Source organism: Populus nigra, chromosome 16, assembly GCF_951802175.1.
Source record: "Populus nigra chromosome 16, ddPopNigr1.1, whole genome shotgun sequence".
Lineage (NCBI taxonomy): Eukaryota > Viridiplantae > Streptophyta > Magnoliopsida > Malpighiales > Salicaceae > Populus > Populus nigra.
In genome coordinates, this window is record NC_084867.1 from 7,836,840 (window position 1) to 7,854,106 (window position 17,267).

The following is a 17,267-nucleotide window of genomic DNA, read 5'->3' on the forward strand; positions in this document are numbered from 1 at the left end:
TCTACCACTAACTATGCAACTGCACTATTTAGTTCGCATGTGTGTCTCACACCTTGCTGTTGTCAGTTGCTCAATGTTGATTCTGATGAGATTTTGGCGTTCAAACAGCTTAACAACAAGCTCTCAATCTTATCTGTCTACTGATGTTGGCCATGTATCTCATAATCAACTAGGGAGGGATGTTGATAGTAACATAATTTGATTTCCCATTCAGTTTCTTTGTTTTTTTCCACTACTAACAACATTATCATCGAGGACTCCTCAGGGTTTGGTCACGGAGGGAAGACGCATCTTTTTACGGTAGTCTTGAGGCGTATGGTGGTTGGACAAAGAAAAAATGACGACTAGTTTAACCACCGATCGATAAGGAGAGAGGATGCGGGTTGGGTTGAGGTGTGACCCGATTTATGATGGATCCATGAGCTAGCTTAGTTGGATGGTTCATATTGCATCTAATTTGATCCAACGATCTAAATCTAAATAATTTTAAATTAAATCTATGATTGTGATTCATTTAGGGTTTAATTAGGGAGCTTAGATTAAATCTTTAATCATAACTCACATTCATTTGGGTGATCGGATTTAACATTCAAATTTCTTCCTTTTTTTTTCAACCATTTTTTTTAATGAGAGAAAAAATCAGAAAAAGGAAGAATTAGAAGGGATTAAGAAAATCCTAAACTTTATTTTTGTTTTTACCCATCTAACTAACTTTAACGACGCAAACTCAACCGTGATCATAAAATGATGGTTTTTTGGTCAATTTTGACATGAAAGTCAACTTTTAACATGATAACTCAATTTTTTCTGTGAAATTCATTTTTGATCCAAAAACATCTTTTTCAATTTCTTTTTTTGGTCATGGTGTCAAAATAGATTATTACAACCATACTTTGTAATTTTACTGAATATTTTTTTTCAAGTAGCGTGTCACTTTAAGAGTTTTAAATCTCCTTAAATAAACCTATACACTCAATAAAATCTAAAAATAATGAAAAATAAATAAAAACCCTAAACAAACTAGTAAAAATAAAATTATTAAGCATATTATTTAATTTTCTAAACTAAATAGAAAAAATAATTAAAAAAAATCTTTTGCACCATTCTTCTTATGTTGAAAAAAACCCATCATTGAGTTTAAATTATTATTTGTATCAATCATGTAGTTGTGCATTTAAAACTCAGTTATTTCATCCAAGGTTGTCAATTCCGTTTCAGTAGGTGTTTCATTTTTTCAATTGGAACGAAATGTTTCAGTTTCGGAGTGTTTTGGTGTGCCGTTTCGGGGTTGTACTTAGTTCATATATATATATATATATATATATATATATATATATATATATATATATATATATATAACAAACATAATTGAAATTCAAGATAAATTAATTATAACTTATGCAATACAAACACAATGCCAAACAAATATAATTTTAAAATTTAAAATATTTCTAAATAGTCAAGATTAAATAGATCTTTAACTTAAAGTAATTCAACTTAAACAAAATATCAAAATATTATGAAAGTAAAATGTTTTAACACAAATATTTTAAATATAAAGTTAGGTCAATGTTATCAAGGCTAATGAAATCTAAAGCATTCCTTATTTTGCTCAAATTCCTACAAAGTATAAACATGAAAAAAAATAACATGAATATAAACCATATATATTAATGATAAATCTAATTTTAAAAAATTAATATCATTGTTAATGAAAATAGTAATAATAATGTTCAATATTATTATCAATATCATTGTTATTGAAAATAGTAATGAAAAAGAGGTTTTTATAATTGGATGGTTTAATTAATTAAATTGAATAAGGTTCAATTTGATTCAATGACTTTTCAAGAGCGGAACGGAACATGTGGAATGAAACCGGAACGTTCTGGGCGGAATTTAGCCGACAAATCCGGAACGGACCGAGATTTAAAATGAGATGAAATTTGTTTCGTTTTATTCTGTTTTTTGAATTGATATGAAATGTTTCGACCATTCTAAACGCAACGGAATGAAATTGACAACCTTGATATCACCTTAAAACTTGAATAATAAAAAATAATTAACAAATTATTTCACTTTGCAGTGGCTTTTTCTAGAGAAATAAATTGCAAAACTTAAACTTAGAAACGTAATGCATCTTCAAGGCATAACAATGAACTTGTATAAGCTTTTATACTATTTTTTTTTTAACGATCAAATATATCCTAGAAAGTGTAACAAACATTAAATCTGTCTTTCAGACTCGTCCTAAAATCTCACTCTACTTTGGTACGGTAAATTTCGTTGAGTGCCGATGCAAGGTGGGAACTCCCTGCAGTGCTATCTATGGTTGATAGGTTGTTTTACACTTGCTGCATTAGGTGATAAAATGGAAAAAAGATTCAAGAATCGAGCATGGTATGTTTCATACACTTGCTGGCTGTTTCCTTTTCGCTAGTTTCTTTTCACTCCATAGACAGGCACAACCAGGCATGCAGCCCCACTTTTAGTTTCTCATATATATAAATATAAAAGGACCAGGACAGACGACTTTGGTTGGAAATTTCTACTCTATCTCTCATTTCTTTTTCTAGTATTTACACTCTCGATAAAACCCAGATCACAATCGTTCTCTTCTTGCTCTTTCCATTTGAACCCCTCCACATTCAACTCGATACACCGTTCTTTCCCATTTCTTGATTATTATTTATGTCTCTGTCTCACCCTTTTCAATTCTTGTTAGTGTTGTGACTGTTTCTTGCTGGTATTTTAAATCTTGGGGGTGATGGTGGATTTGGAAAATCTTGAATTTGTTTTCCTTGGTGGTGAATTGTGAAGAAATATGAGGAGGCGACCGGCAGAGTACCGGCGTCCAGTTAGAAGGAGGTTATCGCGGTGGATCTGGGCGCTTATTGGGATGTTCTTGATTGCAGGATTGGTTTTGTTTGTGTTTCTCCACAATCATCCTGAAGATCAGGTTAAGCAGCCAATAATGGTAAGGTTTACTTACATATTAAGAACCCATTTCCTGTTTTTTTTTCTGCCCCCCTAATGTCTATTTGATCTTGTGTGTTTCTATTAATTTGATTTTTAACTGTTTAGTTTGATATATTCAGTGGTTTTTGACGATACCCTATTGATCCAGAAGCTTTAATAAGTGTAACTGATTGATAAATATTTTGTTTCAATCATATCAACGTTTGGATAATTTGATTCGGTGTGATTTATATCAACTAAGTGGATTCAATTTAATTATCTTTTTGTGTTAAATGACTTTTGTATGGATAAAATGAGGTCTTGTTGTTCTTATTATTAATCAGTATAAAAAATAGGATTTGAATTAATTACAGAACTCATCTGTTGGCTACCCTGAGCTACATAATTGTGATTAAATTGTATGCCATTTCTGCTCAAAATAATGATGTTTCGTTTAGGCATAGGTGTTTAAACATAGATTATACATTACTTGGTTTACCTGCTTTTTTCCGAGAGATGTTACCAAAATCCATTCATCTATCATAGTTTCCGTAGTATCCTGTTGTTAGGGTTGTTGTTGGGAATGAAGAAACAACTAAAGTTCATTTATATATTTGATGAATTCAGACATGCCATATTCCCATAACTACAACTGTGATAGCTATTGTTTCACTAAAAGTGGTTTTATATGCTCTCTTGTTTGAGAACATGCTGATAGGATACATGACCTTCTTGGAGTCTGTTTGATGCTGCTATGTGGTTCAACAGAACAATAAGTATTTGATAACACAAGGCTTTTTCCGGGAAACAACATTGTAATGTCACATAGCGAACTAAAATCTGTTGTTGGGAAAGCAGGGATATGGGATGCTTTCTCCAATGGTAGATTTTCAACCACTATGTAGCAGTCAACATGAAAGGCTAATAGATGCTTAGTTACAAGATATATAATTTTCTTATAAACCCAGCTCATTAAGGACTGGAGTCTTACCATGGAAAATCCCATTTTTTTAATCTCATCTTGTGGATTAATAAATTACATAACTGGGTCAAGTATGCTGAGAGTTTTAAGATGACATGTGGCATTGGTTCTTCATCCCTCTTTTGTCCTCTCAAATCTGAGCACTTCTGCTACACCATGTTGCACAACCAAAGCTACTGTTACTTTTTTTCCTACAGGCTTTATGATTATGATGGGATGGAAGTAATGTATTCATCTTTTCATTTCTATTTTGTCACAAGACTGAAGAATACTGAAAATGGTGGAAATGCATTCACAGACTTTATGTTGGAAATAAATTTGAAACGTGTGCCAGTGCATGTAATCTTTGAACTGTATGACCAAGGACTTAGATTTCCATGGTTAAATGCTTCAATCCATGGTTTTTACCCTTTTTTCCCATGATTTTGCACTTTACAGTTTACTGAGTAAAGGTATTTCTACTTTTTTCTCTGTCATGCCTCATGTGGACAAGAGGTTATGAGAAGAGTCATCAGGTCGATTGAATATTAAAATCTTGCACTTTATAGTTTACTGAGTAAAGGTATTTCTATTTTTTTCTCTGCCATGCCTCATGTGGACCAGAGGTTATGAGAAGAGTCATCAGTCCATTGAATATTAAAATCTTACAACACATCAATAGGGTTCTATGATACTGTGGTGTTCTTTTGAGAATGCCGGGCATACATTTTAGTAGTGTCAGTTTTGGTAATAATGAATTGCCTGAAATCAAAAGAGGCTGCAAATGTTATGTTTCGTAACTGGGTCACACAATTGCCTTATTTTCATTTTTCGCTCCATCTTAGCGTGAGGTTAAGCTTGGACAAAACAGCTAATCCTGTAGTTTTGAGAATATTGCTAAGACATCTAATGAATCTGCAGGTATCACTTTCTGACCAGAATTTACTTTTTCTATGTTACTCTAGGCAATCAAGTAAGATCAGAAACAAAATTTGTTTTTCATGCATAGTTGTGTTTTATTTTTGGATTGCTAACCTACCCCACAACATTAGTATTTAAATGATCAATTTATAGAGATATAAACAGAAGTTTGTATTACAAAATATGAGTTGCACACATTTTCACAATACGCAGACGCTTCAAGTCATATGCAGTAATTGCAGGCATTGTTCTATTTAAGATTTCTCGACTTACTGAACAGTGATGCTTCTTTGCCAGGGTGAACATGCAATAAAACGTGGGGGTTTTAATTTCACCAAGGAAATATTAAATGCCAGCTCATTTTCGCGGCAGTTGGCAGAGCAAATGACACTTGCCAAGGCTTATGTCATAATAGCTAAGGAGCACAACAACCTTCATCTTGCTTGGGAACTGAGTAAAAAGATAAGAAGTTGCCAACTATTGCTTTCAAAAGCTGCCATGAGAGGGGAGCCCATAACAGTAGAAGAAGCAGAGCCAATAATCAGTAGCCTATCATATCTAATTTTCAAGGCACAAGATGCTCATTATGATATTGCAACCACCATGATGACAATGAAATCTCATATCCAAGCCCTAGAACAGCGAACAAATGCAGCAACAGTTCAGAGTACACTCTTTGGTCAGTTAGTGGCTGAAGTTTTGCCCAAGAGTCTTCACTGCCTGAAAGTAAAGCTCATAAATGACTGGCTTAAGCAGCTGCCCCTCCAAAATCATGCAGAGGAGAAGAGAAACTCCCCTCGAGTCGTGGACAACAATCTCTATCATTTCTGCATATTTTCAGACAATATTCTGGCCACCTCTGTGGTGGTCAACTCCACAGTCTGCAATGCTGACCATCCAAAACAACTTGTTTTCCACGTAGTAACAAATGGAATCAGCTATGGATCCATGCAGGCTTGGTTTCTAACTAATGACTTCAAAGGGGCCACTGTAGAAGTGCAGAATATAGAAGAGTTCTCCTGGTTGAATGCTTCTTATGCTCCTGTTATCAAACAGATCCTTCATCAAGATTCAAGGGCCTACTACTTTGGGGCAGATCAAGATATGAAGGTTGAGTCAAAACTGCGGAACCCTAAGTACCTGTCTTTGCTCAATCATCTCCGCTTTTACATCCCTGAGATCTATCCGCATCTGGAAAAGATTGTCTTCCTTGATGATGATGTTGTTGTCCAGAAGGATCTGACAAGACTGTTTTCATTGGATTTGCATGGGAATGTTAATGGAGCTGTGGAAACCTGTCTTGAAACATTCCATCGATATTATAAGTATATCAATTTTTCAAACCCAATCATCAGCTCTAAATTTGACCCGCAGGCATGTGGTTGGGCGTTTGGAATGAATATTTTTGATTTGATTGCATGGAGGAAGGAAAATGTGACTGCACAATATCATTACTGGCAGGAACAGAATGCTGATCAGACACTGTGGAAGCTGGGAACACTCCCCCCAGCCCTTCTAGCATTTTATGGACTGACTGAGCCACTTGATCGGAGATGGCATGTGTTAGGATTGGGATATGATATGAACATTGATGACCGCCTGATTGACAGTGCTGCGGTTATTCACTTTAATGGGAACATGAAACCATGGCTTAAATTGGCCATTAGCAGGTACAAGCCTCTTTGGGAAAGGTATGTAAATCAGAGTCACCCGTATTACCAAGATTGTGTCACTAGTTGAAATGTGCTACTTCTTGAATCTTGATATTTATGCGATCTTCAACGTTTTTAAACAGTTGACCCAGGATCGCATTGTTGTAGAGCCAGAAATAGAAAATTTTGGCTTTGTTAGGATCTTTACTTTTTAATTTTTTTTCGTTTTTTATTATAGTTTCTTAAAGGAAAAGGAACGAGTTTTATACTATAGAGGATTTAAATTTACCAGGGAAGAACTGTTGGGGATTCAATTTTGGCTGATGGGGTTTCCTTTCCCCTTCTGCTAGCTGTAGAATCATTTGTTTCTTAGCAATTCTTGTAATAAATTTTCAGCGTTTATGAATTATATTGTAACTGGACAGACGTTTGTTATGCTGGCCTGTCTCTGTTAATTTACACAACCAGGTATTTAGTCCCTGTCTTGGTGCTTTCATATCAGCATTCAACTATGTTACATGGTTTTATAAATTAATTGCCGGCATCAAAGGACTTCAATTCAAGCTTGGATTATTTTCTTTTCAAGGCAAATTAACTTCTCCCTTTTACTTATCTGCATAGGTTTCAACAAAGTTCTAACTAGTAGATTTTTAGGGTTTTTTGTATCTTTCAACAATTAGCTAGAAACAAACCTCAATCTCTGGAAATTTTGAGGATTGAAGAGATGATTTCAAAAATTGATTGATTTTTTTTTATCTCCCATAAAATAAGATTCCTGATTATAATTGGTCCTAGTAGTGGGGGAAAAACCATTTGCCTAATTCCTAAATACAGTTGGATTGGTTGCTATGATGCCAGAATGAGGTTGATTCATAATCTTTTTTATTTTCATGTGATTGTTCATCTAACGTTGAATCTTTCCTCCAGTGGGATTTGTGCACTGCTAACTTCTCATTTGGTTCAGTATTCGACTTATGATTTCAATGCTTTTGCTTTATGCAATTCAAAATAAACCATCCATAAGGATAAAGAGTATAGGATATATATCCTTTAGGCTTGATATATAGAGGTTGAAAAGTTGCTGGACAGAAATTTAATTAGAATATCGATTTCTAATGCCACAGGCCCACATAAGCTTTGCCTCCTTAAAGATAATCTCGTCATAAATTTCATGCAATTTTTGTCATATGGCTCATGCTAAAAAAAGCAGACTAGCTTAGTCTAGGAGCAATTTGGCAATTTGGTGTATTACTAATGAGCCTTTATTGTTGTTACACAACCTTCTTGTTTGACCTTTCATGGCATCCGGGTGTTTTGATTTCAAGTTGAACCGTGATTAAGACATGTGATTAAGACATGAAGAATTATTTTATTTTTTTGAGAAAAAATAGAAAAATCATAGCCTAATAAACCAACTCTAGTGTCTAATATTGAATTAATGGTTAAGCATCCCTAACCTGTTTTGGATTGCAAAGAAACTGCATTGATTATTAAGTAGTCTCTTACTAGAATTGTAAGAATTGAACAGGAAAGTATTGATATTGATTATTAAATAGTCTCTTACTAGAAAGTATTGATATTGATCATTTAATTTAAGATCTAAGTAGTTGTCCTTAAATTTAAGAATACCTAGTTAATCAACAAGCTAAAATTTAAAAGGCATACAATAATCTAAGGTTATATCAACATTTGATGTATGAATATCTGTTGATTGGTAAAAACATTTTTGTCGATTTTAGTTTTATCGATTCAAAAGTTTTTCCTGACTTAAAAATTAAAAGAAAAATGCTACATTTTGTTTTACTTGTTATCTATTTACAAGTAAACCAACAAGAAAGTTCAGATCAAATAAATTTACTATTAATATATTCAATTATTGGAAGAAAGTTAATAACAATGTGCTTTTTTTTACTTATATTAAAAAAGGTCCAAATTTAGCTCATAGAGTTATTGTCTTGTGCTTGGAGAATTTGAAAAATTAGTCATGTCGTATTGAGAAGGTGGTTGAGAGATAAACATCTCAAGAAATTCTAAATAATTGATTTCATATTAAAGCTTTAATAGACATTATTCATTTACTCACATTTCAAACATGTGCTTTTAGAGGACATGATGAACAATAAGAATAAAAAAAAACTAGAGTAATTTTCTTTAAATGGTGGAACTTTTAGCATCATACAATGAACAAATAGGTGTTCTTGTCTTCGGTAATGCTGAAAATCCACAACAGATATGATATTCAATGATTTCTATTTCACGAAAGAACAACGAGCATAATTAAAATAAATATGTAAGAATCTTTCTTTATTAATTTTTTTTTATTCTAAATAATTGATTTCATATTAAAGCTTTAATAGACATTATTCATTTACTCACATTTCAAACATGTGCTTTTAGAGGACATGATGAACAATAAGAATAAAAAAAAACTAGAGTAATTTTCTTTAAATGGTGGAACTTTTAGCATCATACAATGAACAAATAGGTGTTCTTGTCTTCGGTAATGCTGAAAATCCACAACAGATATGATATTCAATGATTTCTATTTCACGAAAGAACAACGAGCATAATTAAAATAAATATGTAAGAATCTTTCTTTATTAATTTTTTTTATTTTACTTTATTTCAAAAAATTTACCAAACATAAATAATGCTTTGTTTTAGCTAATGTTTCTTATAAATTTTGTATGTTTATATATGATAGGTATGAAGACCAAAAAATTAAAGTGGTGGATGAATTATGAAGATGAAATTAATTTCATAACATTGATTTAATTTGGTACTTTTAGCCTCTTTTCTTATACAAATGTCAGTTTATATATTTTGTGTTTAATTTCATAGCATTGATTCAATTTGTGTTTACAACTCATGTATGGTATACTATAAAAAAAAATTATATCTTATTATATTAAAGATTAATTAATCAAATATTTGATGAATATTAAAGATAAATAAGTTTTTATTAATAAATTAAATATATTTACATGAACAAATTCAATACTTCATGTAACCAACTGATTGATTACAAGGCATATACACTAACAATTTGAACATTAGATCATGTGATATAAGTTTTTCCATATTTCTTTCTCTTAACATACGAAAAAAAAAACTCTTCAGGTTTTCCTAGCGATTCCTCAAATATTACAAAGAAAAGTCTATTAAGGATGCCATTTAGTACACTTGTTCAAAATCATGTGCACAACTTTCAAGGAATAAAACTAAATAATATATTTGTAAGTCATATGTCTTGGCAAAAACATGACCTTACTTGATGGTCGTAAGTTCCATTATCATGTTTAAAGAAAAACCTACATAGAGGGATTATATAAAGGGAGTTGAAAAATATGAGTTTTTAGATAGTTTTAATGATGATTATATACACATAATCAAAAAATATGAGTTTTAGATAGTTCGATAAGTTGGAATAGTTTGTCCATAAAAGTATAACAATTGTCAATATTGTGCCCGGTTACGTAAGAATGGTTAATCATATGATTGGTCAAGCTTGTACTACTTCGGTTATGATGGTTGTAATGGGTTTTGAGTAACATGAATGATTTGTATGATGTTGACCAATCACTATAATATTTTGTTCAAATGTAAGGGAAGGGGTGGTAATGTTTACTAGTTATTTTATGGGTTTCTATATGGTTGCGTAGCGGTTTAGGTATGGTTATTGGTTTGACCAAAAAAATATTGGTTTTGAGGGAACTTGTTGGGGAAATTTAGTTTGGAAACTATTGGGGCACTAATTGGGGAAGTGGTGAATGTTTAAAACTTGATGTGGTGGATATCCTCTTGCTGGTTCAACTTTCACATATTGTTCCATTATTTTCTTGGTTTATCATGGTTAGATTCTAGGTAATGAACCTTAACGTTTTTCTTGTAACCTTTTTTTTTCTGCATTTAAAGTATAGAGATATTTCCTTCTTTTATGGCCCATTATTCTTTCATCCACCACTACCGAATTTATAAAATGTTAGGCTAAACTACCAACTAGGTACTCAAAATAAATGCATTGGAGAATAGGGTGATCATTTCCCTCTCAAACAATAGATGGAGATTTGTGCTACTACCTTGTGCCTTCTCCGTTTACATACTCGGATCAATTCTTTAGGATCTTTTTCCATGATCTATAAGCTAGAACGATCCTCTACAAACATGTTGAATTTGTATTGCTTGATAAAAATATCCATCAAGTCTCTCTATTTCTTTATCTTAGAGTTGTTGAGTCTCATGCACCAACTAAGAGCGATACCACTTAAAATCTCATAAAAGAAATAAACCATTGGTCTCTTATCATGTATAAATTCAGTCATCATATTGTAGTACACTCAAAGGTGAGTCATTAGGCATTACATGTCGTTGTTCTTATCAAACTCAAGTATCTTAAGTTTCCTAGGGATGATGATATCAAGAAATAAACCTATATTAGTCGATTTTGTTTGATCATATAAATCTACTCGTTCAATAGCTTTAAACCTCTTTTTAATTGCTGATAATTTCTTAAAATATGTCTTTTATGCTACTTTGATTCTTTGAGTTCTCTCAGTCCTTAAGTCAATCATCGAGGTTGTTTAGACTGTTGGTTCTGGCTATACATTGGTAGTGAATAAAGATTCTAATGAAACACTATATGCCCCCAAGCTTTTAGTAGTGAAGGTGAGTGGCTTAGTCGGTGCTTGAGAAATTGGTTGAGTCTTGAGATTGAATTACATTTCAATAAGAGCTTGATTGTGGCCAAATATTCTATCTTTTCGTATGACAATCTATAATGCTCGATTGAGCAAGCTTAGCGATCTCTTTTGTTAGAATGATAATCTCTTTTATTGGTTAATATCTAGTTAGGTTCTCTCCTCATTATACATCCATCTTCTTTTTTTTAAGCCTAGTGTTATGGATCTTAAAAGGAAGTCGGATTTTCAAGGAAACCTATATTTCACTTGTAAACTAAGTTTGGCATATATACATAGAACATTTAATTATACATGCTAGATATTGGATATGAAGTTGTGGTAGCATAGAGAGACACTCTAAGAGAAAGTTTTAGCCGTGGTAAATTTACTATGGTTGTGTCAGATTGGCGTACTAACCACATTCAAGTTGATAATAAGACATGAGTGGTGGTTTTACTAGTCTTACCTAGGCTGATAGTCGTTGGGGTACATCTACTCCCTCATCTAATCTAAAACAAATATGTATAATCTCAAATGATGTTGTATGAAGATATGAATTTATATCCAATATACAAATGACAAAATAAAATACGAATGTTAGGATGAGAAATAACATGCAAATCAAAGCAAATTATACAACACACACTTTAATTATCAAAACATATATAGTTTTGTAAGTGTAACATTGACTCTCGCATATACATACTTCGAGCTAGATTGAAGTAACTCGATAACCAAGTATCCAAACAAACATATAAAATAAAAATTGTTGTCGAAAGGAACATCCTGGTGAATGGGGTCAAATTAAGAAAGAAAAAAAAAGTCATCATCTCATTTGATAGTAACTAGAAACTCTAAATAGTCTTTTAGATATTTCAAGTAAGGAGCTGGTTATAATATAATATAGAAGGTAATAATCACCATTTACACCCTATATATAAGATAAGCTCCATTATTATTTGCTAAAAACTGAAAAAGTATTTATTATGTATTTTTATTTTTAAATTAAATTAAATAGTGGTTTTGGATCTGAAGCAAAGACAACCAACTAACTAAATTTGTAATACATATATGTGTTCTAATTATTAAACTTGAAATCCTTAATGATTGATCCGGTAATCAAACATATTGCTCCGTTTCTTGAAATCCAAAGGTCTAAAAAATAAAATAACGTCGCTAAAGTGTCGTTGTTTCATTAAGACGAACCCTTTTCAGTTAGAAGGTCATTAATTATGTTATGACCCTTTACCTTGTAGGAAAGCAACCTTTTTTATTTTACTTGCATTGCTTCCAATTTCAACAACTACAGAATATTTACTAAAAAAATTGCAAAGCGCCACGTCATATCACGAGAACCTCGTACCTAACCTCTCAGCAGCCGCCAGGTCAAAACAGGGCGCACCACCCGCGCCATCACCCAGTGGTCGTCCTCCGTCATCCTCGAGCAGGGGCCCGTGCACTTCGCTGTCGTTTCTATTTCTATATTCTCTTGGCTTGGTTTTAGCTAATTCAATTTTTTTTTGTGGTCTCAATTTGTTGATGATTGCATTATTATTTCAATCGCAAGTTGTTAAATGTATGCCGATTATTAGCCTCATGTATGTGTTTTCTTTTCAATATATATATATATACATACATATATGATCGAAAGTAGGCCATTAATATCGTTTATTTTAAACTCGGTATGATGGGAAAAATTTAAAAACTCTCAATTTGAATTTGATTTTTTTAATTTAAATTTTAAATTAATTTGTGTGAAAGTTATCCCAACGTGATCTTGTTAACTAATAAATGAAAAATAAGAATTGTTATGGATTTGACGTGAAGCATGAAATATCTTCTGGTTTCACTTTCCCGTCTCTTTCTTTTAATTTTGTGCTTTTATGATAAATTGAAACCTAATTAGTTGGCTTAGTATTCATATGGACAACAGTGAAATCAACCCCCAATATCATTTAGCTGTTTTGTTAATCACATGACTAGAGCTGCTCATCTTTTACTCCATAAATTGTCGTGCTCGGATTGAAGTTTTCGTATCCGGCCACTCGATTAACAAAAAGAAGAAAGAAGTCGGATCCATAGCTACCCTTTCAAAACACAAAATGGTTCATAGGACTGGTTGATAGGCTTGGCTAGCTTCAATCCATGTTTTGTCCAATTTAAGGTCACGGGATACGCAAATGATTAAACCAGTGGATGCCATAAAAAAAGAAGAAGAAGAAGAGTAGTGGAGGTTAATCAGAGGGCCTCCCACCCGTGTTCTGCTTCATTTGTAATTCAAGTATTAGTCCCATTTCCCCCTTATCTTTTGGGCTCGTTATTATTAAAGTTCTCTTGAAAGCTAAGAATTCAGTCACGTGCCACGTGAAACATAACCAAAAACAGTGGACGCCCAACTAGCCCCTCGGGAGCTTCTTACCGAGCAAATTCTCTGGCACATACCCTGCAAATATAATTTTCTTACATGGAAGATTTTCTTACACCTCCTTCCTTAAGAGGCCTTTTTTTTGTTCGAATTCGGAGCCATTTCTGATTCGTTTTCCGATTCCCGAATTCCTCCTGGCAAGTTGAGTTCATATATATGCTGTTTGAGAGCTTGGAAGGATACTTCAGTTGTAAGCCTAATCGAGTAAAATCTTATCCTATGATGGAGCTCATACATGTAGCTTGTGTTTCAAGCATATCGAAAGCTAGCACTGATTGAATTAGCAAGCCAAGCTGCTATTGAATTTAAACCTAGACAAGTGCTGGTTAAATTAGACACTCCAAGCTCCTTTTGGCCGACTAAAGTGGGAGTTGGAGATAACAAAGACAGACCCCAAAAAAATCCAAATATACCATTGTCAAAAACAATGTCCGAACCAACTCCACATGTGCAAATTCTCTATTTTGCTTAAATTTTAGTTGACCTATCTATTCAATCCAAAGTCCTATAACAACCCTCTTCTATCTAACCCATCTCATCGTAAAGAAGAAAGGGGGGGCGAGAGAGAGAGGGAGGGAGACTTGCTATAGAAATAAATAGAGAGGAGGAAACATCAATCTTGCCTTGCACATCTCTAGCCTGTTGGTGAGTCACTCATTTCATGCCCATTTCCCTCCCATCAATGGATCAAGATGATATTCCAATGGAAGAAACAGGCAGCAAGATTTTGCGAAAATCAATCTTTACTTTCCTTCAAAACTATCAATACTTCACCTCTACCGCAGCCCTTCTCGCCTTCCCTTTCTCGGCCTCAATCCTCCTCGCACACCTGCTTCTTGACTCTTCCTCATCTCTCCTTCCAGTCATTTACCACAGGTTGACCAGTCTGTTCCAGGCGGCAGGATTCCCTCCCTCCTCGGAGTTGCTCAACCTTGTCAATCTCAAGCTCTCTCAAACAATCTCCCTTTCAATTCTTACGCTTCCCTTTGCCCTTACTTTCTTGCTCATCATGAAAGCATCTGTTATTCAAGCTCTCAACAATAATCACAAAAAGCCACCTTCTTTCTATTGTGTTTTTTCCATTTTCAATCCTCTCCTCCTCACCTACATATGCAATTCATTATTGATCCTCTCAGCGAATGCCACAGCTTTTTCTCTCTTATTCTTTACTTCTAATCTTTTCCTTGAGAATATTGGATTTGGCTTTCATCTCTTCCTCTCAGCTGCTGGAGCTGTTGTTTACTCCATCATCCTCTCCCATACAATCATTATATGCAACTTAGCGTTGGTCTTATCGGGCGTGGAAAGAATCGGAGGATACCTGGCCATTCTAAAAGCCTGCGTTATGATCAGGGGAAGGGCTTCAACGGCGTTATCACTTGCTCTTGCTGTCAATATAGCCCTGGCAGGGGTTGAAGCATTGTTCCGATACCGGATTGTGAGAACTTATCGTCATATCCGTGAAGCACCAAGCTCTTTGTCGATAATTTCAGAGGGGACGCTTATCATCTACTTGTATTCAATTCTTGTTGTTCTTGAAACCATTGTCAGTTGCATCTTCTTCAAAAGCTGCAAGGCAACCTACTCTTGCATTGATCAACAAGGTAAATACGCTTACAGGATCAATGAAATTGAAGAGGAATTAGAAAATGGTGGTTATATTATTAGCTTAAAGGTGTAGCAAGAACTTTTCTCCGATTGTCACAAGGGTAATCTACACACAAGAAAGATTCACAAGGATCGTTTCAGAGAAACCATACTACTTCACTTGAAGCCGACAAGTACTGTAACACACGTTCAAGCTGTTACATTCTTTCTTCAATTCTTTCTTCTTTTTCTCGTTTCCATTTTCTGGTTTAATTATTTACTTGTACATTGGAATTTCTGAAAAAGAGAACAACGGACAAAAATGGCGTTGTAGATGTATCAATCACTGGTCATCAAGAAAATTGAAATTTCAGCTACTCTGTAGATCCCAACCTCCACTGTAAAGCAATTTTTTCTTCTTCTTTTTTACGCCACTGATACACTCATGTACTCTTATCATGTGTGATTAGTCAGTCTCAAGAATTAAACCACGACGGAGAATTCATCAACTTGAAATTCATTAGCGATTATATACTTGTATATGGATTTGCACAGTAATTTTTTAAAAAAATATATATTCTAATACTATTCTAGCTTAAACACATTTAATTTTAAAGTTCTTATGCTAGAAAATAAAAACTAAAACAAATTATCTAATTTATGAAGTGAGCATTCCTTAGTTTCTTTTTCGTTTTTCTTTTCGAGGCGAGGGAGTCCATTTAATTGGGCTACCCACTTGCAGGAAACTAAATGAGTATTTTAAAATCAGGGGTCGCGATATTTAATATGTCTAAAAGATTAGTCCGGTGATTAAGAAGATATGTTCGCTTCTTTGATCTTTGTAGGTTCAAATTTTGAACCATCATTAAGAAGAATTTAATTCCTCAGAACGCACTTATAGGTTAATTTAATTGGGGCTTCTTAAAATAGTTCAGACAGGAAATTTTTTATTTTTTTTATTATTTATATGGGTATCCGAGTCAGCTTGCGTGTACTTCGACTAATCTCATGGGTCCTGAAATTAACAACCATGTAAGCCTACAATAATCATCATATTATCAATTACGAGGCTCAAACGTGATATCATATGAAAATTTTAATCTTAAATGATATGTAAACTGGTCCTGAAATAACACTTGTGGTCGAATAAAAAAAAAATAGTCATTTGCGTGTAAAAATGTGAGTAGCTAGCTTTTACAGAGATATATCATAGAAATATAAAATGATAGGATTGTAATATATGGTCAAGTAGGAATGATAATTTTAAATGATTCATCGAGAATCTAACGTTCACCTAACTTGATTGGATTGGGTTTTTGCTTGGTTTTACAGATATATTCAATCTAGTCAGGTGAAAACCTGAGTACCCGCCCTAGTATTTTAATTATTTTTAATTTTTTGTTAATATAATTTATAAAGTAGAATTTAGTTAAAAAGTAAATATTATACAGGGATTAAAATATATATAAATTTTTTTGCGGAGGCATTGGATGATCAGCTTTGAGAGGGGAATTTTTTTTATAAAAAAAAAAAAAAAAGAGTGCAACTAGAAAACTTCTAAAAACTTCAAGAGTAAGGAGGTGTAGTCTCTTATCTAAAATAAAATAAAGAGTAGGGAGTTGTACTGTATAAAACACTACCACAATCTTTAGATTTACTGATGGAATTTTTCGTTGGTATTTATACTATCATTCTGTTGGTAAAAAAAATTACCGATAAAATCACCGACGAAAATTCTCCGTTAGTGAATTTTTTGTCGGTACTTTTTTGTCTGCCGGTAAGTCTGTTGGTAATAAAAAAAAATATTATTACCGATGGATTTACTGATGGAAAAAGCGAGCAAAAAACATATTTTATTCTGTCAGTAATTCCCTCGGAAACAAACCGTATGTAATTATGTCGGTAATTATTTAAAAATATATATACTTTACAAAACTATAAAATAATTAAATTAATATTATTCAACACTCTATAATACTCAAAATGTTGGAAAAAAGAAGAAAAAGAAAATCAACTCAAAAAAATTTGCAACAAATAAATAACACGAAAAAAAAATTCAACTAAAAAATTCATATGAAAACTAT

At 33.1% G+C, this 17,267-nt stretch overlaps 2 protein-coding genes across 3 annotated transcripts; both read left to right on the forward strand.

Annotated features, from left to right (window-relative positions):
- The first annotated feature begins 2,250 nt into the window (after positions 1 to 2,250).
- On the forward strand, positions 2,251 to 6,927 carry LOC133675954 (hexosyltransferase GAUT11-like). Of its 2 annotated transcripts, XM_062097521.1 has the most exons (3): positions 2,251 to 2,400; positions 2,821 to 2,977; positions 5,138 to 6,927. In XM_062097521.1, exons 2-3 carry the CDS (start codon positions 2,825 to 2,827, stop codon positions 6,578 to 6,580), a joined length of 1,596 nt encoding a protein of 531 aa, XP_061953505.1. In that variant the 5' UTR covers positions 2,251 to 2,400; positions 2,821 to 2,824; the 3' UTR covers positions 6,581 to 6,927. The 2 variants fall into 2 exon arrangements, with proteins under 2 accessions (XP_061953505.1, XP_061953506.1); XM_062097522.1 differs by lacking the exon at positions 2,251 to 2,400 and having other exon boundaries at positions 2,418 to 2,959.
- A 7,195-nt stretch (positions 6,928 to 14,122) lies between these two features.
- LOC133676346 (uncharacterized) lies at positions 14,123 to 15,560 on the forward strand. Its single transcript, XM_062098009.1, has one exon. The coding sequence runs from the start codon at positions 14,258 to 14,260 to the stop codon at positions 15,275 to 15,277; it is 1,020 nt and encodes a 339-aa protein (XP_061953993.1). The 5' UTR covers positions 14,123 to 14,257; the 3' UTR covers positions 15,278 to 15,560.
- The last annotated feature ends 1,707 nt before the right edge of the window (positions 15,561 to 17,267 follow it).